This window comes from Pezoporus wallicus, unplaced genomic scaffold (assembly GCF_028554395.1).
Source record: "Pezoporus wallicus isolate ANWC-B61680 ecotype Strahan unplaced genomic scaffold, APGP_CSIRO_Pwel_v1 contig_14525, whole genome shotgun sequence".
In the NCBI taxonomy this organism is placed as follows: domain Eukaryota; kingdom Metazoa; phylum Chordata; class Aves; order Psittaciformes; family Psittacidae; genus Pezoporus; species Pezoporus wallicus.
The window spans coordinates 161,230-186,898 of record NW_026637545.1 but is presented as its reverse complement, the minus strand read 5'-3'; the positions used below and the strand labels follow the sequence as shown (position 1 = coordinate 186,898).

The 25,669-nt window shown below is 44.0% G+C and overlaps 2 protein-coding genes across 2 annotated transcripts; both read left to right on the top strand.

Annotated features, from left to right (window-relative positions):
* The first annotated feature begins 310 nt into the window (after positions 1 to 310).
* LOC130597484 (keratin, type I cytoskeletal 15-like) lies at positions 311 to 5,462 on the top strand. The gene is made up of 8 exons (XM_057406047.1): positions 311 to 1,380; positions 1,830 to 1,912; positions 2,384 to 2,540; positions 2,990 to 3,151; positions 3,299 to 3,424; positions 3,561 to 3,781; positions 4,624 to 4,649; positions 5,097 to 5,462. The coding sequence occupies exons 1-8, from the start codon at positions 763 to 765 to the stop codon at positions 5,174 to 5,176; spliced, it is 1,473 nt and encodes a 490-aa protein (XP_057262030.1). The 5' UTR covers positions 311 to 762; the 3' UTR covers positions 5,177 to 5,462.
* Positions 5,463 to 8,834: 3,372 nt separating this feature from the next.
* On the top strand, positions 8,835 to 19,347 carry LOC130597485 (keratin, type I cytoskeletal 23-like). Its single transcript, XM_057406048.1, has 8 exons — positions 8,835 to 9,324; positions 12,904 to 12,986; positions 14,156 to 14,312; positions 15,896 to 16,057; positions 16,146 to 16,271; positions 17,001 to 17,221; positions 18,121 to 18,152; positions 18,818 to 19,347. Exons 1-8 carry the CDS (start codon positions 8,908 to 8,910, stop codon positions 18,919 to 18,921), a joined length of 1,302 nt encoding a protein of 433 aa, XP_057262031.1. The 5' UTR covers positions 8,835 to 8,907; the 3' UTR covers positions 18,922 to 19,347.
* The last annotated feature ends 6,322 nt before the right edge of the window (positions 19,348 to 25,669 follow it).

Here is a 25,669-nt window from a genome sequence, read left to right as displayed (position 1 = left end):
CCCAATTTGTTTTCATTTCCCAAAAGCAGGAACTCAGTCCTCCCACGTTTCTTCTTTTAATTTAATTACTTCAGTCTTGTATTACCCTTCTGGACCCTTTCACAAGCATTAGCTCTTCCTTGTTCATTGAGGGCTGCTAACTGCTCCTCATGCAATGCTATGATGATGTGCTTTTGTACTAAAAATTCAGACTCCAAACTCTAAGTATTAGTTCCAAGCAAAGAACAGGAATAAGAACATACGAGATTCAATGCCAAATTTTTAATGGGAAAAATGTGGATGGAAAAGAAGAAATAATGGTGCCAAGAACTGATGATTGAGCGTTTTGCAATGAAAGGAGGATTTGACTTCAAATTTGTTTGTAGAAAAAGCTGACTTTCTTAAAATAGCCCCCATGATGGCTGTGACTGGGTAAGTAGGTGTGGCAGAACTCACTTTGTTTTTCCATTCCTAAATGTCAGAGAAGTAAACTCCAAGTTTCAGAACTATAGCCTGAAGAAAAAACACTCATCTGAATCATCCCTTTTGTTTAATTAAGAAAAGAACCCCAGCCCCAGCCCCGGCTCTGCTGTGAGGAATGGCATCATAATTGGCCTCACCTCTAGGGAGGAGAAATTTTGGAAGGAGGGCTGCAGGTTGGGTTTGTCTCCCAACACCCTATCTTGAGGGTATAAAAGAAGCACCAGGGCACTGAAGGCACGACACCTTCCTCTTCCACAGCAAGCCGCACACCTGACCCTACTGCCGCCTTGTGCTGCAGCCATGGCTACTTCCTTCATGCAGAGCTCTTCTTCTACCTATGGTGGTGGCTTTGGGGGTGGTGGTAGCTCTCGCCTTTCCTCAGTCCGAGCAGGAGGAGCCTGCCGTGCTCCGAGCATACATGGAGGGTCTGGTGGCAGGGGTGTCTCCATCTCTTCAGCTAGGTGTGTCTCCTCCGCAGGAGGTGCATACGGTGGGGGCTTGTATTCTGGTTTAGGCAGTGGAGGAGGCTACAGTGGCTTTGGTGGTGGTGCAGTCTGTGGCTTTGGTGGAGGGGCTGGCTTTGGTGGAGGGGCTGGCTTTGGTGGAGGGGCTGGCTTTGGTGGAGGAGCTGGCTTTGGTGGAGGTTCTTGCTTTGGCGGAGGATCTGGCTTTGGTGGAGGTTTTGAAGTTGGTGGTGGCTTTGGTGGTGGAGATGGCCTTCTCTCTGGCAATGAAAAGATAACTATGCAGAACCTGAATGACCGCCTGGCCTCGTACCTGGAGAAGGTGCGAGCACTGGAAGAGGCAAATTCAGATCTCGAAGTTAAAATCCGAGACTGGTACCAGAAGCAAGCTCCCAGCAGCCCAGCCCGGGACTACAGCAACTACTACAAGATAATTGAGGATCTCCGAGACAAGGTACCACATTCATCTGCAGGGGAGTTCTGAGATGCATTACAATTGTGGAACTGCATATTCCACTTCTTTAAAATAAGCTAAAATAATCCCAATATATATATTGAATTCTCCACCCAGGTATTTTGTGGTTATGAACATTCTAGCAGAAAAGAGTAGCATTTTCTCAATTTAAAAACCAAATCTTTTGTACTGAAAATGTGCTGTGTGTCGAAATTAAAATGACTGCACTAGAAGTTAGCAAAACGTGCCAAATGTGTTTAGAATTATCAACAGACTTACTCAGCAATCAAATAGCAAAGCCTGTGACAGGTAGGCCTCAAAGGCTGACAAAATAATTCTCGCTGCAGGTAAGATGGGGTGTACAAAGGTCTTTCCTCATCACATCTGTAATCTGGGTCACTCAAAGGTGTTATTCACAGGAACCTTTCTCCATGTTTCTTTCATTGCAGATCCTTGCAGCTACTGTTGACAATTCCAGAGTCATTCTGGAGATCGACAATGCCAGGCTGGCTGCAGATGACTTCAGACTGAAGTAAGCTTACGTGAAGCACATGTGGCTTCTCTCTTCTTTCTCTCCCAAAACAGTTTTCTGATAGGTGTTTTTCCTTGATAGCTTCTGATGAAAACCCCTGGCAAACAGAATCCACATGCTGAAGGATCAATTTGCAATGTACACCTGAGAGAACACACTATCCAGCTCACTAAGCTGTGTACATAATACATTCTAGCTCATGCCTTAGTTTTCTAGTGATGCTCCTATTTTTACTAGCCTAAATCCCAGGGGGAAAGAAGATAGGAACAGGTTGGGATTTTCACTTAAAAGGAAGAGAGTGGCATGAAGAGCTCACTGCTGGGTTGCAGTAGTTCTCTCACAAAGAGTCCGAAATTTAGAATTTTCATTTAGAACCCACTCCTACACTCACGATACAATCTCATAGTCTGATAGCTCTACTGAACACAAACCCTTACATATTTCAGTGCTTGTTTCCTTTGTAAACCACAGGTATGAGAACGAGCTGTTCCTGCGCCAGAACGTGGAGTCTGACATCAACGGCCTGCGCAGGGTCCTGGATGAGCTGACCCTATCCAGAGCCGACCTGGAGATGCAGATCGAGACACTGAAGGAGGAGCTGGCCTACCTCAAGAAGAACCACGAGGAGGTGAGTCCCCACAAGTGCAGAGAGGAAATTACCTCCCTTTGGAATTCATGATTCTCAGGGGGGGAAGGGGAAAATCCAAGCAAAAAACCCGAGGCAGCACTGCAGCTTCGTAAGAAGAAAACTAACATTAAAAAATCCAAAGTGTGTCCTGGGAAGCATTTCTCTGATTCCAAACTGCTCAGACCTATTGGTTTCATTGTGAAATTCATAAGCACATGACATGTTACTGACAGAGTTAAGCTGAGTAAAAGAAATATCCATGCAAGTTACACACAAGTTACATGCACATGTGTTGTGTGTCAGTGCACAGAGAGCAGAAAAGCACGAGGTAAAATTCGATAAAGGTTATTATGTGTGTTCCATCGATACTTGATAACGATCCTGCAGCCACTGGGTGGATTGCTGATGGCAGAGGGAGCCTGATGTTTTCATGTCCTCTGCCCATGCAGGAAATGAAAGAGTATTCAAGCCAGCTCAGTGGAACAGTCAACGTGGAAATGGATGCGGCTCCTGGCATTGACCTGACCAGAATTCTCTCTGAGATGAGGGAGCAGTACGAAGCTCTGGCTGAGAAGAACCGTAAAGATGCTGAGGCCTGGTTCTTCACTCAGGTATAGTTACACCAGGAAAACAGCAAACTAATGCATTGCCTCGTTCTTGCTGGGCCAGCAGATGGGATGGGCTCCCCCTTTCTCAAAATACCTGAAAACCTTTTTATACAACACGCATGTGATTTTACGGTTGTTTTTAACTTTCAGACTGATGAGCTGAACCGTGAGGTAGCCACCCATACACAGCAGATACAGTCCAGCAAATCGGAGATCACAGAACTGAGACGCACAGTCCAAAGCTTGGAGATTGAGCTCCAGTCGCAGCTCAGCATGGTATGGAGCGGTGCCAAGCACACCCCAAGTCACAGCTAGCACACTCTCCCCTCCCTCCTTCCTTTGCCTCTCCTCAGATTCCCCCTCTGCAGGACAAACCTGCGTTTTAACCTGTTCTGACACGATTCCACTTCAGAAAGCTGGACTGGAAGCCAGCCTGCGAGATACAGAAGGCCGATACTGCGCCCAGCTGGCCCAGATTCAGGCCCTCATCACCAGCGTTGAGGAGCAACTGAGTGAACTGCGGTGCGACATGGAGCGTCAGAACCAGGAGTACAGGATGCTCATGGACATCAAAAGCCGCCTGGAGCAGGAAATCGCCACCTACCGCCAGCTGCTGGAGGGCCAGGACTCTCAGTACGTAACAATACACAGCCCCTGCGCTGATTAGATAAGGTTAATAACCTGACACATCGTAAAGCAGTAAGTTGTGGTTGCCAGGTTGACTCCAGATCACTGAATTGCACTCACTTCATATGCAGCCTTTGGAGTTCTGGCAAAGCAGACGCCCAGCAATGTTCCAGGTGCTGCTGCAACTCAAGCTGAATCTCCAGATCAATTGTGCTGATGGTTTAGAAATATAAATGCAACTATTTTGACTACAATGAACGAAAGAAGGCACCAGGCACCTTATGTGTGTCTTACATGATACTCTTGTTGCACTGGAATTATAGTCTTTAGCCTGACATAACTCATAAAAACCTGTTCTCAGTATTTCTTTAGCTTTTGGTGTTCTACACTTGTGCACAGAGGTGAAAATACTCATCCTCATACACCAGCACTCCCAGGTAGAAAATAAATTGGCACAGACTACAGTTACTTTACTCAAAGCTACATTTTAGTGACCATTTCTCATATCTGCTCTATACATGGAATTCCTTTTGATTTCTGAAGAGGCATCAGCTCCTTACACTGTTTCTAGATTATGACATTTTGAGAAGAGGAGCATAGAGAGCCCTGTCAGAACCAAGAACTGGTCTGACTGCTGTTCCTATGTCCTACTGAGTACCTGGGAGTGCCCTTCAGAGCAGAAACCTCCTTAACAATGGTACTAGGAAGGACACACCTGAGGCGCAAGCCATTGAAGGAAGCAGTGTGAGATCAGGGCTGGGCACCCGTGGCACTTCCTTGGTGGATGAAGGGTTTCAGTGGGCAGGGTCAGCGATGGTCACTAATCAAATATTTCTTCTTTCCTACAGGATGTCAGGAGTGAACCCTAAGGATGGTAAGCAGAATTTTGATTTAAAGAGGGGCTGAAATGGTTAAATAAACTCAGGGTTTCTTCTTACTAACACAGACTCCACTCTGTCTGCAATGACCACATTCCTTATCATTTCCAGACAAAAATGCAATACTTTATCTTAGCTTATGTGTACTTTTGAAACCAGTAGCTTACCAAAATGACTGCATGGTTTCCTCACGGGATTCTAAACTACTAAAATCTCCCAAAGATTCCTAAATTCCTTTGATTCACACACCATACAAGATACATTCAAATCTGATTTGTGATGTGCACTCTTAGGATTTACTGGGTTAAGATGGAAAGGCAGTTCCCTCTTTAGAATGTGAAAAAGATCTTGTGAGAAACAACACCCCCCCCATCATGCAGCTCCTCACTGTTAGCACTACACTGGCCTTTTCCCTAACTGGCTTTGTTTTTCTCCCACAACAGCATCTGCAAGCAGTAGCAGAGTTCGCATCAGTGTGGAAGATGATGGAAAACATACTTCTTCTCGTGACAAAAGATACTAGGAAAGAAACACTGCATCCTCTCTTGCATATGGCACCATATATAAGCAGCGCAGCCTGCATGCTGGCTAATGCTGAGAGAAATCATGCCCTTGTACTGCTGCCATATCACAAGAATGTAATCCAAGAATGTGCACCAGCTTGATAGCTGGCCTTAAATTTGCTCTCCTCTTTACCTGCTTGTGTGACTCCGTGCTGAGAGATGACAAGCTTGTTTTCTGTCTGTAGCTATATGGTTTCCTTATAAAAGAACCTACATAATAAAGTTGCTGTTCTGCTCGTGCAAGTATATCCAGCCTATGTTGTTTTTCCTGAGGTCAGAATGACCCTACCATGCACACAACCATACACCCACCTTAATACGGGGCTTCCTGTCACCCACAAGAGATGCTCAATGCATAACAACAGCAAGAACAACTTTAACAAGAATTATAAAGATGATAATGAACAAACACATATAAAGTGCCATTAGATTCCCCCAGGAACCTGAAGCTAGTGCCAGTAAATACCTGAGAAGATAATGCAAACAGTCCTTGGGCTCTTTGGCCCTGAATTCCAGATACACAACGTCACTACAGTTCATGCACAAATAAAATGCACCATCGATGTTGTTCCATGTATGTATTTACGCTCCTGCACTTCCTTCAACCAAAAGGCAAATTCCTTCAGTGCTTGAGGAAGCACCAGGCAAGGTCCAGAGGAAATGGAACTGTTCAGCCAGAGTCTGCTGTGACTGTTTTGGTTTCCCTACATGAGGAACAGTCTCACCGGCCTCTGCCACTGCTGTGGCTGTTCCAGGCCACTGCCTTTGCCAGCAGCAGGTAGTCTTCAAGGCTGCACTGCAGTCATGGCAGAGCCCCGCTTGTAAAGACTTCAGAACCTTATAAAACATTCACAAAAATGCTGTATTTTGCTAATAGAACCTTTTTGGAAAATGTGTCATTAGCCTCATCACTGCATATTTCAATGCACATCACAGTATCTGCAAATATAGTATCATTTCTAGAATTACCTATTTCTAGAATCATTTCTATCATATCTGTTTCTAGCATCATTTCTAGAATTATCTATTTTGTTTCCCTTCCAACCTCTCAGAGCCACCATTTTTCTGTCTTCAATTTTCTGACATTTAAAACAAAACCTTCAAGGCTGCTGGCCTCAGCCTCACAGCTGAGCCCTAAAGGAGGCTGCAGGGCCTTTGGTGTGCCACTGCTGGTATTCCCACAGGAAAGAATGGAAAGGAGCAAAGCAACACCACAATCTACCAGAAAAGGCAAACCAAACAGTACAAACGGTATTTTTCCTGATCCAGAAACGAGGTGACTATTATCTGTATCATTCAAACAGCAAGAGAGAGACCCTATGGCCCGAGGCCGTGATCCACTGTGTTGCTGATGGGGGAGTCGAATCACCCAGTGATGGTCGCTGGATCTTCACTTGTACAACGTAGGTGTCCTATACTTAAACGGCAGCCTATAAATTCAGCTCAGTTCGTTTTTCACGTTCCAATTCAGTAAAACAAGTAGGAATCCCAAACAAAGCCACTGGGGACCAGGCAGTCCCGGTCCCGCCAGCCCAGGCCAGCTCCCAGCCAGCGCACGCTGTAAGTCCCCATCCAATGGTGCCATCTGCTGACAGCGGGTTACCTCTTCACTCACCGTCGCTTTCATGCCGTACCGTGGTTTTTTGGTCTTTTCCATGGATCCTCAGCAAGCGTTGATGAAAACTGTGCGGCAACTTTTCCAGTTTGAAAGGGTTGAGCTTCAGATGAAACACATCCTCTGTGCCAGGGCACGACTTGCCAGCAAAACACCCCAATTCTGGTTTTCATGATGGCTCCGTATTCCATGAAACTACCGTGGAGTAAGAGAGAGGCTGCTCTGTGCCACACAGTCAGCCTCACTGCCAGGCAAGCTGTGAATCCCACTGAGTAATTCCACATGAAACAAAGGATTCATTTTCGTTCACGTAGTATTATTTACACATATACGTAGTTATATTTCAACGTCGTATTTCATAGAACATTAGCTGGCTGAACTGCTAGGCTAGAAAATTTAGTGTGAATGAGCTAATACCATCAGGATAGCATTGCTTCCATTAGAATTTCTTTAGGTTTCAGCTTAGGCCTTAGTTTTCTGGTTGGTGATTCAAGCTCTGCTACCTCTTCAGCTGCAGGGCTGACACCGAACTGTCGCTATGAACAGTAGCTGTTATCAGGACATTCTGTGATAGCCAAACCTCGGACTTACTGCAAACGCCTATCTTCAGTGATCCATTTCCCCACACAGTTAAAAGTGTTGGCATTTCTGTACAATGAAGTGCATGAGGAGAAAGAATGAATCTGTACTCAATGGAAATGTAACTGGTAAAAAGAAAACCAAGAGGTGAGGAGCAGAGCTGGGGAGAGCCACAAGGAGGAGCTCAGGACCTGCTCATTCCCAGGATGGGGACCAGGAAGCATCCCGAGAGGGATGAGGTGCAGCAGTCCTGTATTACTGAAAAACCTCAAGTGAAACAAACAGAGGAAATAACGATTCCTTCAGGTTTCTTCCAGGATGGTGCAGTTCTGGTCTGCACGGTCCCTCCAACCCAGTCAAATGAGTAACAGTGCTGGGTAAGCTTGGCACAGAGCTGAGCCTCCAACTCGGCACCATGTCTGGTGCTGAGAGCCCACGTCCAGCCAGCTTCCCACCTCTGCCCACATCTGCTTCCTCCCTCCTCTCCCTCCAAGGAGGATAAACCACATAACTCAGTCACCATCTCCTGAGCATCACGAGGAGTCACAAAACCTTTGCCAAAGCCAGACCTGCCCGCTCTGATAAAGTGTGACAAAAGTCACTGAAACTTCTGAGAAAGGCTTTTCCTGCTGATTGCCAGGTCAATATTTCAGGCTGGCAGCTTTAAATAATCACTTGAATTCTTTTAGTGTTGTTACAATCTCATATTCTAAATATTTTCTATAGTTAAACATAGTATTGACACTGGTAACAGCATATACCTGCATTAGTGTGCTCCAAAAAGACTATGGAAATACAACGGCACTTCAAATCATTAAAAAAAAAAATCATTAGGAAAGACTGTTAAGACCTAATTCTCCTGTATTTCACCAGGGATGGACCGCTGAAGGGACTAGCTGAGCATTACTCACTTTGGACTGCAAATGGCAAATGTTGGACAACCTCCTTAAAGCCGCTCACAGGCTGCAGCTGTGCAGTAGGTTAACAACAGCCTAATGGGATGTGCTTCGGGATTCACAAACTGTTGTAGTACTAGAGAAATACAACAGACAGACAGTGTCTTGAGAGCCCCATCCTCTCTATGTAGTCTGGAATGGCCGATCCTCTGCACCTCATACACAGAAAAACATAACATATTAACTGCAGGGCCAGAGAAAAGTCTGAGGCAGAGCTGATCCTGTTCCACACCTCCTGATTGGAGCCACACCTCACCATTATCATATGAAAAGAGAAAGAAAAAAACAAAACCAAAACAACCAAAAGGAAAGCAGCCCGGTATGTGGCTGAGATTCCAAATAACAACAGTGTGTGCAGCCTCATAAATGCTTCAGAATTGACCAAGAGGAAGCACGTTTCATGATGACACAATCTTGTTGCTGTAGTCATTCATCGAAGGGAAACTCCCACAGGAAAAGGCATAAAGCTGCTTAGGGAAGGCTAAGAAGCTGCTCAGCGGCAGTCAGTCAAACATTGGGTTAGATTCACACCAGAGCTAACATGAGCACCAGCCAAGGCCCTTTCCAATTTTCTTCTGGGTCCCTCAGGGGTAGTTCAGGGTGTGGTTTGGCCCAGCCAGGAACTGCTTTCAGACCGTCAAGTGCAGGTGGTGGTGCCAGCAGCACACAAACCTCCTTCTCCTCCGCCAGACCCCTCTGGCTGGCTGCTGGCGGAGGGGCACCTTGGGGAGGCTTCGGCGAGCACCATGGGGAAAGCATCTTCCTGGGTGGGAATGAGAAACAGACTATGCAAAACCTGAATGACCGTTTGGCTGCCTATCTGGACAAGGTCCGTTCCTTAGAGGCAGCTAATGCTCAGCTGGAAAGCTGCATCCTAGAGTGGCACAAGACAAAGTCTCACGGCAAGAGGCATGACTTCAACCAGTACGAGCAAAACGTCACTGACATGCAAAGACAGGTAAGTCACAGCTGCAAGTAACTGTGTCATTCTATGCTTTTTTAAGAAATCTGGGTGCTTATTTATGCTGATGGCTTTCCTTTAAAGAAAGTTAAATAAAACCTTTTCAGTGCTAGAAATACTAATGCAAGTGGGTACAGGACCTGGGCATGAACATTCTTTGGGCTCCAAAAAAGGAGAGTGGGGTACTATGAAGGAAAGAAAGGCTGCAGATGGCAAAGGGGGGTTCTGCAAGAGCTGTAGCATAAAGGGGTTAGTATGCTGCCAAGTGTTCATCTCTGTACATGAAACTGTGGTTGGAGTAACTACATCTGGCAGAAGCTGGTATTTTTGACTGCACATGTATTCAAGCAACTTACAAAGCAGGCAAGCTGAGGAGCCTGCCTTCTTTCATGCGTGCTCTCTTTAGACTTACTGTTGCATTTTGGTTCTTTGATTCCTGTGGTGGCAGACAATGAAACTACAGGAGTTTTGGGTCCAATGAGCTTATGTAATCAGATGGAAAAATACTTCATTGTAATTAAGAAAATAGCAGTGACAAATTCCTTGTGGATGTTTTCACTATAATTAAAAGGAGAATTTCTGGTTCCTGCCAGTCGTTAATATTAACGTGCAACAGTAACTCTTTCAATCTCCCAAACTCACGTGTCCTCAAATTCAAGCATAGTATTAATCAGGATTCCTAATGAACATACTTAGCGCTGGAACCATCTGTGTGACTAATCAGTGTCATTAACTTTACACAGCCATACGGGGCAAAACCCAAAGCTACTCCAAACACGGTGCTTTGGTTTTCGCTCTACTTTTTCTAACATGGTTACCTGGCATTCTCAAGACCCTAAGGAATGTTTTTCAAGAGGGTTTGGAGATGGCATTATCCCGCAGCTTTGGGGACTAAGGCTGGGGACTTAATCAAACTCCCTGCTCGGCGTTAAATGTGTTGCCTCCAGGCAGAAGATGAGGCACTCCGACCACAGACAATGTGGAAGGAGAGCCAGAATTGTCATCACCTAGTGCTGTTTTAAGGATAAGGAAAGGTCATCTGTCTCCAGCCCTAGCACTTGAGCAGGGTTTTTTTTAATTGATCCAGAGATAAAAACTTGTTCATCGAGAATATAAATGTGTTCACATTGATCTGGCGTTCATAAGACTCAGGAAGACAGACAGTACGACTGAATAGTGCTGACTGGGGTAAAGCCTCACTTTTGAACAGGCTGTACCCAAACCACTTAATTTTAACCCTCACCACTTAAAGAGCTGTTGCTGGCTCTAGGCACCTGTGAGAGCCGAGGCTGTCCCGGCTGCGGTGCCCATGCTGGGAAGAGCTAGTGAAGGGTTATTTACAGGCGACAGCTCAGGGGTTTAACCCAGAATTTTTACTTTCTCTATAAATTATTGCAATTAGTACATGACAGCCAATAAAATGAGTGAAAATACAGCATCTCATTATTAACCATAATTAAAGCAAGCATTAATTAAGAAGGTGAAACTAATGGAGGACATAAAATGAAATTGAGACAGAATTTAGGTTCCTGCATCCGATAACCCAGAACATCTATGATATACTGGCTGACCAAAACTTGGAGGCACATAATCATCTGCGTCCTGCATTTTGGTCCACACTCTGCCCTGGATGCCTGAACTCTGGACAAATGGGTCAGATGGAGCAACAAATTGCCTGACTCCAGCCTGCCTCCATTTAAACCCTGATACACAGTAAAACAGCAGCAGTTCTTCACAGGTCTCATTCAAAGATTGATACCACTAAAGCAGCAAACTGATTTACAGAACACTCAAGGAGCGAGGCTCAGTGCTGCTGGATAAAGGACACAAGAAGTCAGTGCAGGAAGGCTTCTTGATAAAACCCTGTTTGAGAAGGAATTTGAGTGTATTTCACGTATAATAACGTGTGAGTTCTTAATCAGGTTAGCTGTAAGTTTGGGGGTTGATATTAGTGATGCACCCATATTCATGAGGGATGTGGTGAAGAATTCTGTGTAATTCTAACCAGCTCAACAGCCACGTGTGAAATGTGCTGTTGCTGGGATAGCAATGGGTGTCATCCAGCAAGTGACAGGACACTGACAACTGCTTTGATAGCAGACTCATAAAGCATTTCTGTAACTGTTGCTTTGTTGCTTTTCGATTACGAAATGGCACAAAGTGGAAGAACTCACATGTTGTTTCCTCAATGCCTTGTTACCTTCCATGGTAAAATACACCATTTTCTAGTGATGGATTCAAGAATTGCCTCTTCTCTGACAACAAATTCCAGGCAGCAACACACGAAGGGGATTGTTACACTTCTTCAGCTGGCCTTGATCATGTCCCAGGGCAGGATTCGAGGTGTGCTGCTAACTCCTCAAGAATGTGCAGTCTGTTAACAGATTAGTGAAAACATTCCACAGGCACCTTCTTCTTTACAGCGAGACGTAAACTTTTGACACTTCAGGACAATTTTGTCATTTCCTCATTTCTCTGTGATTCATTTAGGTGTGGGAAGTCTTCCTCCAAGGTGCTGAGAGCTCTCTAAATGGCTAATGATTTCTGCACAGCCATAGCACACCTTGGGTTGCTATGTCAGTGCTGAGCAAAGGCAGCTCTTGAAACTGCAACCCTGCTTCTCCTTCCTCTGTGCTAGAAAAGGACACAACATCCCTCAGTTATCGGATCCTACTAATTATGTATCAGTTCCTCCTAGAATTCTGTCAGAGATTTTGACTGGAATACTGAGGGGTTTGCATTGAGACCTATAGTTCAAAGCTATTTGTGTTAACAGGGCCTACAAGCCTTTTCAGTGCCTGCAGAGTACACTAAGTGAATGATGCCATGCACTCTCTCCTGCAACTTTTAGGGCAATTATCAACATTCCAAAGCAAAATCAGAAACCTGAATCAATCCCTCCGCACTGCTGGAGGATTCAATACAGTGAATAACAGGAATAGGTGAATAGTTGGATGGACCATGACAACTACATGCTAGCGTTATTCTCAAAATGACAATCATGCAACTCCAGACTAAGGCACATGGTAGACTGGAGGGCTCCTGCCATTCTTGTTGCACCACTGCACCCCACCACCACTGCAGCAAGGGGTCCCTGAACAGGCTTACTGATTAGCATGGGATTCATTACAGCATTTAGATTATATTCAGACACAACTTAATGATTCTCACTGAAATTTGCCCTCAAGATGACCAAGGCTGCTCTTCCAGCTATGCTAATCAGAAACAAAATCAGTTCACAAAAAAGAGAGGAAGACAGTGATTGTTATTCTACAATATCCTGTGAAGTTTGTGTAACATTATTCATACCCTCTATCTAGCCAGGAATAAGAGGACTCATCCTGCTTCATACCCAGAAAAATAAGACATAGAGGGAAGTAAGACTATAGACAAAAACTGCAGAAACATCTACGTGAATCAGGAAACTAAGCTGCTTTAATTCATGTATACTGTGTAACATGGGAATTCTACTATTTAGATGCTTCCTACAAGCAGCAGGGAGTCTAACCCAGCACAGATTATTCATCAGCACCATGGGGCAACGCTGACTCTCCTGTTGGATTCTCTGTTTTCCAGATTGAGGATAGCAAGATCACCAATGCCAGTATCCTTTTACAAATTGATAACGCCAACATGGCATCTGAAGACTTCAGGCTCAAGTAAGCTCTTCTTTGGTTTCCTGATCAAGTTGGAAAGAGGGTTAAGCAAAATATGGCTTTTTCTAGATAATCCAATATGAAACTGATTTTACAGAGGTTTTCTGGTGATACTGGGCAAATAAAACCAATGTAGAACAGGAAAAGAATCCAGAAAGGATAAAAAGGATGCAAAACCCACAAACGATTGCTGAACAGTCTTGAGTCACCCTGTTTATGATACTTAATTCAGGTCCTGAAGAGCAGGTTTTACAGCAGACACTTGATACTTGTGACAAAAGGCACTTAAAACTGTCACCTGGGAATACAAATTAACCCTTGCCTGCACTGCGCTTCCCCTGTCCAGTCCCAATCCATTTCCTGTATGCATCACCTCTTCCGTCCAGCTCCGCAGGCAATACCTGTCCTGCAGTAACTTCTGCTTCCAAGTCTCCTCAGTCAGACGTCTCAGAGGTCATGAAGATTTGTCTTATTTTCAACAGATGATGAGGAGCTATTAAATAATCTGCCAGGTTTTGGTGATATTGTAGCAAACCTAAAGCCTCTGAGCACTGCAGCTCTACCTGGCCTGGCCCTTCTTCCACTATCATTCAGTAGTGACACAAAAGGAAACTTGCAAAATGAGTCCGAGGGATTGAATGTAGACAACCTACCAGAGCCCACAAAAATGAAGTAAAGGGGGAGATTCTGAGGAGCAAAAGTGCTTCACGTACCCAAGGGAAGACATGGTGGCGTCTTTCTGACCACCTCACTACAAGTGGCAAACTGCAAGAGGTTAGAGAGGGATGTTAAGAGCTGGCTCCCATTACATTATCCCTGTTTTTTGAAGGACTGAAAAGTGACCAGTTTGGAAAAACTATAGCAAGCATTGATTGTTGATGCTGTTATCACATCTTCACTGGCAAACTTTTGAGAAGCATGCTCTCAAAGCTTTCACAGTGAATGTTAAAATGCAAAAAGCAAAATGAAAGAAAGAGCAATTATTTCCTATGGTACAGGAGGAATTGTGAGGAAGAAAGAAGCCCAGTAATGAAACCCATCTGATTATTAAGACTATACAAGAGTATTCAAAGAACTATTTTAGAAATAGAATGTGTTTCCTTGGGTGCTTTGTTCTCTCTAGTTCCCTACACAGAAGACTCAAGCAAGCTGACTTCTTTTCCCTCCCAAAGGTATGAAGCAGAGAAGTCGCGCAGGCAGGGAGTGCAGCTCGATGTGGAGAACCTGCGGAAGGAGCTCGATGGCCTGACCATTATTACAACAGACCTGGAAATGGAAATCGAGGGCTTGAGAGAAGAGCACATCCTCAGGAGGAAAGGCCATGAGGAGGTAGGAAAAGTTCCACTTGGTAAAACCCTATCACATAAATCTTTGCTACCATGTAATTAACTTTGAGGAAGATCCACAGTCTATAAATGGGATTGATGATTCAGAACCAAACCGTGTTTCTACACAGGGCGATGACAGTCAGACGAGGCACAAACTTTGTGTGCTACTCTATCCACTAACCTGGGATTTCAGAGAGGATAACATTGCTGTATTTTCTCCCACTCTTTTCTAGTCACCTATCCACCTGTCATACTTAGCTAATAATATCTTATGTCTTTGACAGAAATGTCCTCAGAAATACTTAGATACAAATACACACAGATTGCAAGTAAGTAGGAATTATTACTGCTTGTTGGTGAGTTTTACTCATCACAGACTTTTTCCTCCACTCTGGATATATCATTCCACACAATCACAGAGCACAGAGGAGGGGCTGAGGTTGGAAGGGACCTCTCGAGTTCACATCGGCCAGCTGACCTGGCTAAACAGACCTTCATTCCAATAGGAATGGTTGCTGAAATCAAGTCAAAGGATTTACTCTTGCAAAACCCTGACCACAGTCATTAGATAATATTATTAATTATCCAAAAACACACCGCTCTGCATCCTCCTGGAGCTATAGCCCCGTGGGCCCTGTTATTCTCACATATACAATACCACTGCTTGACACTGTTTTCATTTTGCTTGATCGGACGTTGTTTTCAGTTATTACCTAAGGCAGAACCAAACATCCTACTCGGGATCTGTGGACTATTAGAATGGATAGTCGAAACATGAGGGTTACACAGCAGCAGGTGAAGCTGCCTTTGGCTGTAGCATCCTTATATCCTTACAGCCAGCGATACTACTGAACAGCTGGAATAAAAGAGTTCTTGGAAGCAGGGCAAGCACCAGAGATATCGGTCCGGCCAGTTGATCTGCATTTTGGAGGCTGTGATGTCTTGGTCTGCATTTTGGAGGCCGTGATGTCATACCCTGAAATGCTGCTTTGCCTGGGTGCTTGTGAAAATGGTACCTAGCACATACGATTGTGCTACAGCAACAGGAATGTTCCCAGACCTGCTTGACTTGTCCTGTAATTATGTTGTTTACACAGTAATTATATGCTTTAATCCAATTATTCCTTTAACAATTACACAGAACTTTTACATTGCTCTCCTGTAAACTTACAGTTCCATAAATATTAACATACAGGGGAAGAAAGATGAAATTACTGTTAGATTTTCATCAAAGGTTTTGGGTTCCTAAGAGTTAAATAAATAAAAAATGGCAGTCCTTCAGCAAGCATGTATCTGCCAGAAATATCCTATGAAGAGATCTTCTCACATGGTTTTTATTGAGCTCTCTGGCACAGTTTTGCCAAAGGACCAGATGTAAGTCACTGGTTTAAGTCACGTCACAGTGTTATTCATATATCAATTCTCCAAAAAGCGTTAACTGAATATAGATAACAATTAACCTACCATAATGAAAAAGCACTTGAGATACTGTGAGAGGGCGGAACTGAAGGAGACAAGACAGGGATGAAAACTTTCCACCTTCATAAACAAGTTTGCTTGTTTCCTCTGCTAATATATGAATAGAACATGGAAGCAAATCGCTCATCACAAGACTTCAAAGTCAATGTAAAAGTAAACGCAGCACCTCCTGAAGACTTAGCCAAGATTCTAGCAGAAATAAGAGAAGATTATGAAGCCATCATTGAAAAGAATCGTCAAAGCCTGGACAGTTGGTACAAGGAACAGGTAATGGCTGTTTCCTGCTCCTGTCGCAGATGTTGCTGTATGTGACTGACCAAACTCAGAAAGCTTTTCTCTTGCCTTTGCTCCCTAGAGCACAGCGATGTCTCTGGCAGCAACCCCGAACCCAGAGCAGATACAGCGCAATGAGACCGAGATCAAGGATCTCACACGTACGTTACAGTCCCTGGATATCGAGCTGCAGGCACAGATGAGTAAGGTATCAACTGCAGACATCTCTGGCTGGTTACCTCATATATTCTCAGAAACAAGCCGTGAACCAATGCTTCATTTAAACCCACAGAGCAGCACAACTTCACTGTACTTATTAAAGTATCAGTGAAATTGCTGTGAAATTTGGACCACACTTCACTTTACCAGAATATGTAAAATAGATTTGAGACCATCGACAAGAAGGGGAAACTTTATGTCTCGCCTTAGAACAAAATAAAGAGATACTATCATGGGATAGCTGACTCCATGCTCTAGAAAGAAAAAATGGCCTAGAAGTCAGATAGTAGTAAAAATTCATATTTATAACCCTTATTATAATACATGATATATATGAACTGTGAAAAATGGTGGGAAATCTTCAAAAGTGTTACTCAGCTCGTGTGGTTCAAGCTCACATACTCATGGCTTGGAGACTTCAGAGTAATTCTGGGCAGTAAATGAAGACAGACAAAGAGTCACCAGTTCCAGGGGCGCAGCCTATGAGCAGAACCACGCAGGGGTAAATCACTCAGGTTTTGCCTCTCATTATGCACACACGACACAGCCTTATGATCCTGCTGTCTTCACAGGAATAGTCATGCAAATGTCTGAGTGTTTAAATTACCACAGTCTTAATTTTGCAATCTTCCAGCTAGAGACCAAATTTGCTGGCATTTCTGCCTTGTGACTACCACATAAACACTAATCATGGTATTGGTATTATCTGCTCCGTCAGAAACACATGCTGGAAGATACCTTGGCTGACACTCGGAATTACTACACTGTTGCACTTCAAAACATGCAGCAGATCATCTCCAAATGTGAGGAAGACCTAAGCCAGGTTCGTCATGACATTAAGCAGCAAAATAACCAATACAAGGTTCTTCTTGGGATCAAAACCCGCCTGGAGAAGGAAATTTCCACCTACCGCCTGCTGCTGGAAGGGAATGCTGACGGGTAAGGCAGAGCCGCCGGGACTGGAACAGATGAGAAGAGAGTTCTCATATTCGGGTTATTTATTTGTTTGTTTGTTTATGCTTAATCAAAGCTTGTGAGTTCCAGCCTACATCAAGGGTTGGTATTTTAATGGGATGGATCATAATAAAAAGCCTGAACCACTTGGTATACAGAGAAACCTGTATCCACGGGATTGGGATGACCTAAATTAATATCACTTTTCATTAACGAAAAAAACAACCCTACATTCCCACAGCATGCCTGCCTCAGCAAAGGAGAAAATGCCAAGTTCAGTAAAATTCAGAGCCATTTCCTGTATTTCAAACAAATTCTAGATCAAAAAGAAGCCTGAAGACAAGTTTCAATTTTTTTTTTGGCTGGTCACAAGCACACAAATGGGCAGAGCACATTCCGACACTGATGCTGGCTGCCCTCCCCACCCCTGCCCTGACTGAAGCCTCTGCTTGCAGCAATCCTGGAGCCTCTACTGCTTATTCTCTCACCTTGTATACAGAGTATTGTCTTCTTTACCCAAAATCAGAACAAGGAAGCTTAGCAGCCTTCAGAGCTGACAGTCTCAGAGAGGCAGCTGCACAGCACCGATAACAGGGTTATCTGTCAGAAACCAAAGGGGGGTCAGGTTGAGGAACTCCTAACACAGGCAGAACAGGGCAGCTGCCCACAGCAGAACAACAGCCAGTGTCCATAGGACTGGCTTCAGGTCAGAGTATCAGTAGCTGAGACTGCCCCAAGAAGAAAAATTCTCGTGGTGTGAAAGCATTATGTTTCTCTTTTCCCGGTGGTGGGAGGTCTCCTTAGAATCAGGGAGCAGAAGGGGATGGAAAACTTTTGGAAATCAGCATAATCATTAATTTTTCTCTGTTTCATTATCTTCACAGGATCGCAAGAAAATGTGACGCAAGAGCTAAAGGTGAAAGCCCCCTATTTTGTTCTCCATAGACTCTCCATTATTGTTATTTCAATCATATTCTACTCAGAATAATGTTACCCTTCCATGACTGAGCTGTGAAAGGTTTTCAGACCAGTTATTGTGCATGCAGGCCGTATCAGAAAATAACTCCCATGATCCTGTGAAGGGCTGCACCTCAGAGCACATTCTGCTGGGGCTGCCCACTCATGGAGTACCTTCAGACTGACCTCTGCTACCCAAACACATGTGCAAAGCTCAGACTCAGGACTAAAGCTTTCATGGCATAGGAGGAGGCACAGAGACACTCCATTTAGTGACTAAAACTGTGTTAGGGCTTGAGAGCAAACAGTAAATCTGCATGGCTGGAAAGTCACATTCCAGCATGAGCATGACCTACAGACATGTAGGAGAATCTGCTCTGAAGTTAGATTTGCATTGGCTGGGATGGAGCTGTGTTATTCATTTGCCCTGACCTGGACAAGACTCGGGGTGACTTTCTGGCAGTACATTTCCCAAAGAGCAGTAATAAGTATTGACCTAAAGGGCAACACGTAAAGATAAATCAGTTGAGGAGGTAGCTGGTAAATGACTGTAAATGAAGCTTTCCCTGCATCAGCCTCTCTCAGCATTGCTTCTTGTCTAATTCAGCTCTCTTCTTCTTTCAGAACATGCTGGGCTGACCAAACGAAAGATCAAAGCAATTGTCCATGACAGTGTGAATGGGCAGGTGGTGGCCTCCACCATCAATGAGATCCACCACCAAGCATGAAGCAGAAAGCTCTGCTGACTCCTGGCTTTCTCGGCAGCCTGAGCTGCGACAACCCTTCTGTGCACCTATGTGCTGTATGTTGGTCTCCCTGTGTGTAAAACAGGGATCCTATTGTGAGCTCTCTCCTCCCATGGTGTGCAGCCCAATGATCAAAGGTGCCCTACAGAGTTAAGTAGAGCTGATATTGTAAATTTAAAGAGCTTTTAGTCATCAAAATGCCAAAGAAAAGCTATTCAATGAAAATGACTGGCTGAGCTGGTAATATATGTATTATGCACATCTCACTGGGGCATGAATCTCCATCTGTGATTCATTTATTGCTCTGCAAATTAACTATAATTTAAAGTGAATAATCTCTCAGCTTTTCTCCTGGTCTTATGTTTCTCAGCATATACCTCACTGCAGCCAATAAATTCTTTTCCATTACTTGTCTGGTCGTTGGAATTTCCTATTTTGCTTTTTCTTACACATGCACCAGCCCCAAGTGGCAGGTTACTGACACAGGTCAGGACTGCAGAAATCTCATTGTTTCAGGAGGTATAAAACTGGAAGGGCACAACAAAGAAGACAAAGAAGACAAGAGGTGATACAAGGTATACGTGACATTTGCATAAGCAAAACTATTAGACTTTCCTATATACAAGGTTTCAATGCCACCGTTTAAAACAGCATTATTAGTAGCATTATTGCAAAGTACACTCACTTTACTGCAGCAGTCACCTCAGAAACATTTCTTTGTTCTTCAGCTTTAGAGAAATTTTCTGCAGCTGCCTTTACACCCCTTCCTTCAGAGACCATAAACGCTTTTCCAGATACTCTCATTTTTTCTCACTGACACATTTAATTCAAAAAAAGCCATTTCAGTTATTTGCTTTCACATTAACATTCCCTGGGTTTGGTGATGGGCTCGGTGGTCAGGACAGACTGGTGTATGCAGCGAGTCCTATGGGCAAGGGAGAGGCCCAAATGCTTCAGCCAAGTTCAAGCTTCTTCCCCTTTCTCCCATCAGCCCAAGCACTGCCGAGCAGGAGACCCTCATAGCAACAGGAGAACTCCCAGTGATACACAAAGCCAAAAACTGAGCAAGAAAAAGAGGACTATTATTAGGCCTGTTAGAGGAAGACTGTAAAGCAGAATGAAGAGAACCAAAATGGAGCACAGTGAATGTCTGTACAGATTTGCATTCCAAAGTCAATGTCTGCATATAAACCAGTGTGTTCAGGGCAGTCTCATATTCATGAGCAAAACTGTTATTGTGCTCTTTCATACCCACTCCTAAGGCACTCTCAGACAGGATTCCCACTCCCAGCTTTCCTTTGAAACAAGGCTTTCAAAAGAAAGTGAAAATTTCAAAGAAAATGCAGATTTATTACAAACAAAGTCCATCTCCGTGATACAATGTTTTCCTACCGGCATGTTAGGACCAGCTCAGGATTCCCCTTTGTCGTCCCCCCCCCCCCCCAACTCTCCACCCTTGTTGCACAAAGAGATCCCAAAAGCATTGAATGGATTACCTAATGGTTTCTTTAAATTGGGTAAAACTCGTAGTACAGGATTAGTAACTCTTGGCTAATTAACAATGTCCTTCCTTATGGCTTACCAGATTCAACAAGCCAGACCTGGTGTTCGCAGCATCTGGACAAAATATGCCCAGGTTTTCTTGAACTGTTTTCTGTGTTATTTAAAGCTGTATTCCTTTATCACTTTTACACAGCATAACCCCAGCGCTGTGATACAAGTAATTAGTATTATTTCCAAATCAAAGGGAAGTATCTCTGCTTTGTGCTAGGTTCTGCTCGTGCTAAACTACAAGGAAAGAAGGAAAAACAAAAAAAGGACATACTTTATAGAACACACCCGTCCTTCGTTAACATTCCTGAGCAATGCACTGCCTTTACTCATGCCCTGGTGTCCCCTCACACAGTGGTAGAGATGCTGCACACTCCGGTGTTAGGTCTGGCTACACTCCCAATGGCACTGGCCAAGCTGTAGCAGAATTCCCCTTCCACACCACTTCCCCGATGGCTTTAACCTCCTCTCACCCCTGTGCCGGTGCATTCTGCAATGGTCAGACCAGCACAGCTCACACTGACCTCGCTGTCTGCTCTGTTTACAAACACCAGTACAGGGCCATAGCTCTAACACACGAAGTAAACCAGGCAGTCCTTAGGCATACACGCACTAGTTACACTACATTCTGGTTTCTAAATAAAAGCAGTATTCTGTGGCAAAAGTGGGTTATTTCTGGGGGATTTGTCATGGCTTTAGAGTACTCTGTAGAACTGCGATTTCCTTTCTGTTCCAGTTTTTGATACCACGTCCCCTGCCATATGTTCCCCTGTATCCAGTGATTATTCAGTATTTCCGAACTTGTGTTCTGGCAGATAAGCTATGCTTTTCTAAATGTATTAGGGTATGTCTGCACCCTACATAATAACTAATGATACTTATAGTTACCACTTGCATGCACTGGTACCATTCTATTCTCATAACATGCCGAGAGATGAAGTTAGGGAGATAATGAAGGGGGGTAATATTATCATTCCCATTTTATTGCTTGAGAAACTGGAAAAGAGATGACACAAGTTGCTCAAGGCTGCAGAGAAAGTCACTGATAGCGACTAAATGAGACTTCATCACTTCACAGCTTCTACTTACCCAGCTATTAGATAATATAACTTCCCCAAGAGCCGTTCTCTAGTTGCTGCAATGCTTTCTGTACCTGATGGCAGGGAGAGAGAACTTGATGGATTCATTTCCAGCATGTAATGCTGGGCAAGACGCTGCACACTGATGATGTTCTTCAATGTACATGTGCCAATAGCCCTACTCATCAGTCCATACGGAGCACTGGGCCTGGGTGCCTTTGGTGATGCTGTACTGTTTGCGGGACTTTAAAAAAGAAGTGGCGTACATGTTCCCTTCTGTTTGTCTCAGATCAGCGTCTTGAAGGAAAGGAAACCTTAAGGAGTGTGAATCTGTATTGCTTGAAAAATAGTTTCATTAATTCTTGCAGTATTCCCAGCTCTCCAGTAGCTGGGATTTATTCTACTTCAGTATTAAATATACACAGAAGTGCTGTTTCAACATCAAGGCAGTGACTGACCCAGACCCAAAGAAACTGCAGTTCTAAAAGTCTGAAGTATCACACAAAACAACCCGCTTAAGGTGAATGTATACCATTTCCCATAAATGGAATAGGATAACAAAAAAACATCAAGAGAAGAGAATGTCCTTTCTAAGTCTAAAGGAATGATGTAACAATACTCCTGCAAACTAACAAGCCACAGGAGCTCACAGTCTATAAAAGGAGGCTGAAACCATCCGCATTCACAAATCACTGCTTGTAGTTTCACCTGCCATTTAAGGAAGTCCTGCACTAAATAATCCTCCAAGGTGATTTATAACAGACTTGACTGCACTCCAGGACATGTATGAGTCAGAGCTCATTTCACTTGTAGAAATGGTAAAACTTATTAAGCTATATTACAATACGCAGCTTTGGTAAGTGAATTGTTGATCCCCTGGAAGAAGTCTGCAATGAGGTAATGCCACAGTGGTTTGTGCTATTAATCACACATTCCTCCTGGTGATGTGGCCACACACTGGCAGGTTTCTTTCTTATTTATGAACAAGACATTTCTGTAGAATGCAAAATTTCTGCTTTCTGCTGCCTTGTTAATCCAGGTGCAGAGTTAATGAAGTCGTTTCAGAAAGAAGAAAAGAGAATCCAGCATTTATAGCACTGCTAAAACCACTGTTCACATGCTATTATTGAAGGAGAGAGAACAGGTAGAAGAGCCGGTAAAACATTTCACAATGTCCACACCCTGACCTATAAAGGTTTCTACAGTTTTGCTGGGAGATGCCTGGTCCTGTGGATGAATCATTTAGAAAAGGGAAGGATCTATAAACAGCAAAGCAAGGGAAGAATAAGGCTTGAGAGGCTTGCACCCCCCATCCTCCTCATGTCCAGACTTATGCGCCAAAAGCATCTTTACTATTGACTGTACTCGTACTTCTGACTCTGAAATGACACGTGAATTTTCAGTATGCATTGCTTCCTCAGAATTCCTTCCTCAGTCCGTTTTTTCATTCCTTCTCAATCCGGATTCTGAGGTACTTTTAACTGTACGACCACAGTGAAATGAGCCTCTTAAGCCACACATCTAGGGGCTGGCATAAAAAAATGTTTGCCCAAATACTGTATTAAACAGAAGCATCAACATCTTACAGTCTGCTGCCCCTGTGACAGCAGCTCATAGCACTAGACATGACCTAATGGTAAAGCAGGTGCATGGCTGCTCCTTCTGGACATATTAATTTGCCTTTTGAAAGTCTGAATATGCATCAGAAGCTTAAAGGCATAAAATCATAACATCAGCTGTGGCGAAGGCACTTTCAATAACTATCTAGACTTCAGGGGTAATTGTTTTTTGCTTTCCAACATCCTAAGGACAAGTCAAAAGGACATTTGATAGGCTGTTATTAGGCCCTATAGAAAGCAATGAAAATGAGGAATATAATTTGAGAAACACGTATTCGAGTTGAGAGGAATAATTATTTGGTGCAGGCAGGGAAAAGAAGGAGGAACAAACCAGCTGCAGTAGCTGACAACTCCACAGTGCTTCTCTGGAGCAGACACTCATAGTCTGCTGCTCTTAGAGACAAAGTCCCCGTGCCGGCTCAGCCCTGCAGCACACACACAAGACATTAAAGCATGAAATGCATAAAACAAACACACTGGAAGCAATTCAGCTACCAAGACATTCTGTGAGTTTACACGTTCCACTGGAAATAACATTGCTGCTATGCAGGAAAAAAAAAGTAGAAACAAACCCAAAGAAACCTTTTCTTTCATGTCTAGAGTTTACTGCTCACTAAAAATTAAGATACTCAAGCATTAGTCATAAAGGAAGGGGCATAATTCAAAGGGATAATGCACATACCCATCCTTAGAAATTCAGCTTTCAAGATTTAGACAGCTGTATAGGACTTGTTGCCACTGCTTACAAGCTCACTGCCATACACAAGGCTGAACTCCCGTAATTACAGCTCGTGGCTGGGAAGAGAAATATTACTTCAAACATTTGGCCGCAAGAGTTATGCAAAATATTTTTCTTCTGGATACAGGCGCAGAAAAGTGGGTAACATGTGAAATCCTGTTATGTAACCTGTGAATTTCATTAACCGCGCTCAGGCCCCGGCACGGAGCCTCCCGCGGCAGCAGGCACCACGCGGATGGGAACGCGGAACTCCTTCCGAAGGCGTGTGCTGGCCTCTAGTGACAGCCGGGCGGACACACACCGGGGCAGCGCGGCGGTGCGTCCTCTCCTGTCGGTACGTGTGCCCTCTGCGAGGCTCCTAGGACAGTGTCCAACTGGAAATCTGCTCAAGTATTTCTGTAATGGCCATTCCCAAAAGCGCACAGCCTTCTCCAGGGCAGTACCGCGATGGATTTTCAGCCTGTTTTCATTCTTGCCCTGTTGCTGTTTGGATACTTGGTACACAGATCCTGAACCTGGGACAGTATTTCTGCCCAGGCAAAACCCCCTGACAATTTTACCCTGTAAATATACCCTTGAAAACAAAAGGAGTGATTCTCCCGGTTCGGGGGTTCCGACATGACCCAAGTCAGGTCCCTAACACACAAGGTCTGGGTTTTATAAAAGCTAGCAAAAAGAAAATGGGACACAAAGGTGAATACAGGCAGGACAGTGCGTGAGTGTGTGTGACTGTCTCCTCTGCTGTGCTATCAGTGTGTGACTGCCTCCTCTGCTGTGCTATCAGTGTGTGCATATATTTGCACAGGGCCATGAAAATCCTATTTGCTTACTGAGCCAGATAAATAGGTAATATTTTCTCACGCATACGGAGCTATTCCAACATTACAGAACTGAGAAAAGCAGGAAGCTGGAATGTTCTGCAGCTTGCTGGCTTTCTCATTCCACTGAGCCCTCAGCTGCACATAACTTTTACAAGGGGAAAAGATCTGCCTGGCAGTCTGTTAGATTGTATTAGAGCTGATACTAATGATCCTTTTAGGGGAGAAAAAGAGAAGGTTCATTTGTATGGCCTGGAGCTGTTGTTGTTGGCACTGAAATGTGATCCTGCTGCAGAAGAGCAGCCGGGACGGGAAAGGCAGCTCCTCACTTTATTTTCAGCCTGTGGCTGGGGAAGGATGTAACCAACCCCTGCCTTATGCATCGCTCCAAGATCTGGAACACATCTTCCAAGTATCATGCTATTTGATTTTAAGTTTGTTTTCGGGATGGAGGATTGTCCTAAGTACTTATTTTTTCACTCATTTCGAAAAATAATAATTTTAAATAATATCTACATGAAAAATTCACTCAGATTTTCCCCTGAAAGCTCATCTTACAACTGCTCCCTTGACTGTAAACCACTTGTCTGGCACAGATCAGGAAGTAACTTCTCACAAGTAAGTTAAGAAGAGGAGGGGAATTTCTCAGACACAGAAGTATTAAATACTGAAATATGGCTGGAATATTGAACAAGGAATTCCTCTTCCTTGACTGGACACTGTACAGTGGAAGCCCTTCAGGACTGTATTGTCAGAGATCTTTCAGATTCAAATTCTTATGACACAAAATCTAAACTGCGATCAAGAACACAGTTATAGTGACATATAAGTGGTCACCAGGTTTCCCTTCTGGGCTGGATCATCACTAAAGACTGAACTCAGGCTTTTCTTTATTTAAATCCTTCAGTCAGCCAAAAGACAAGC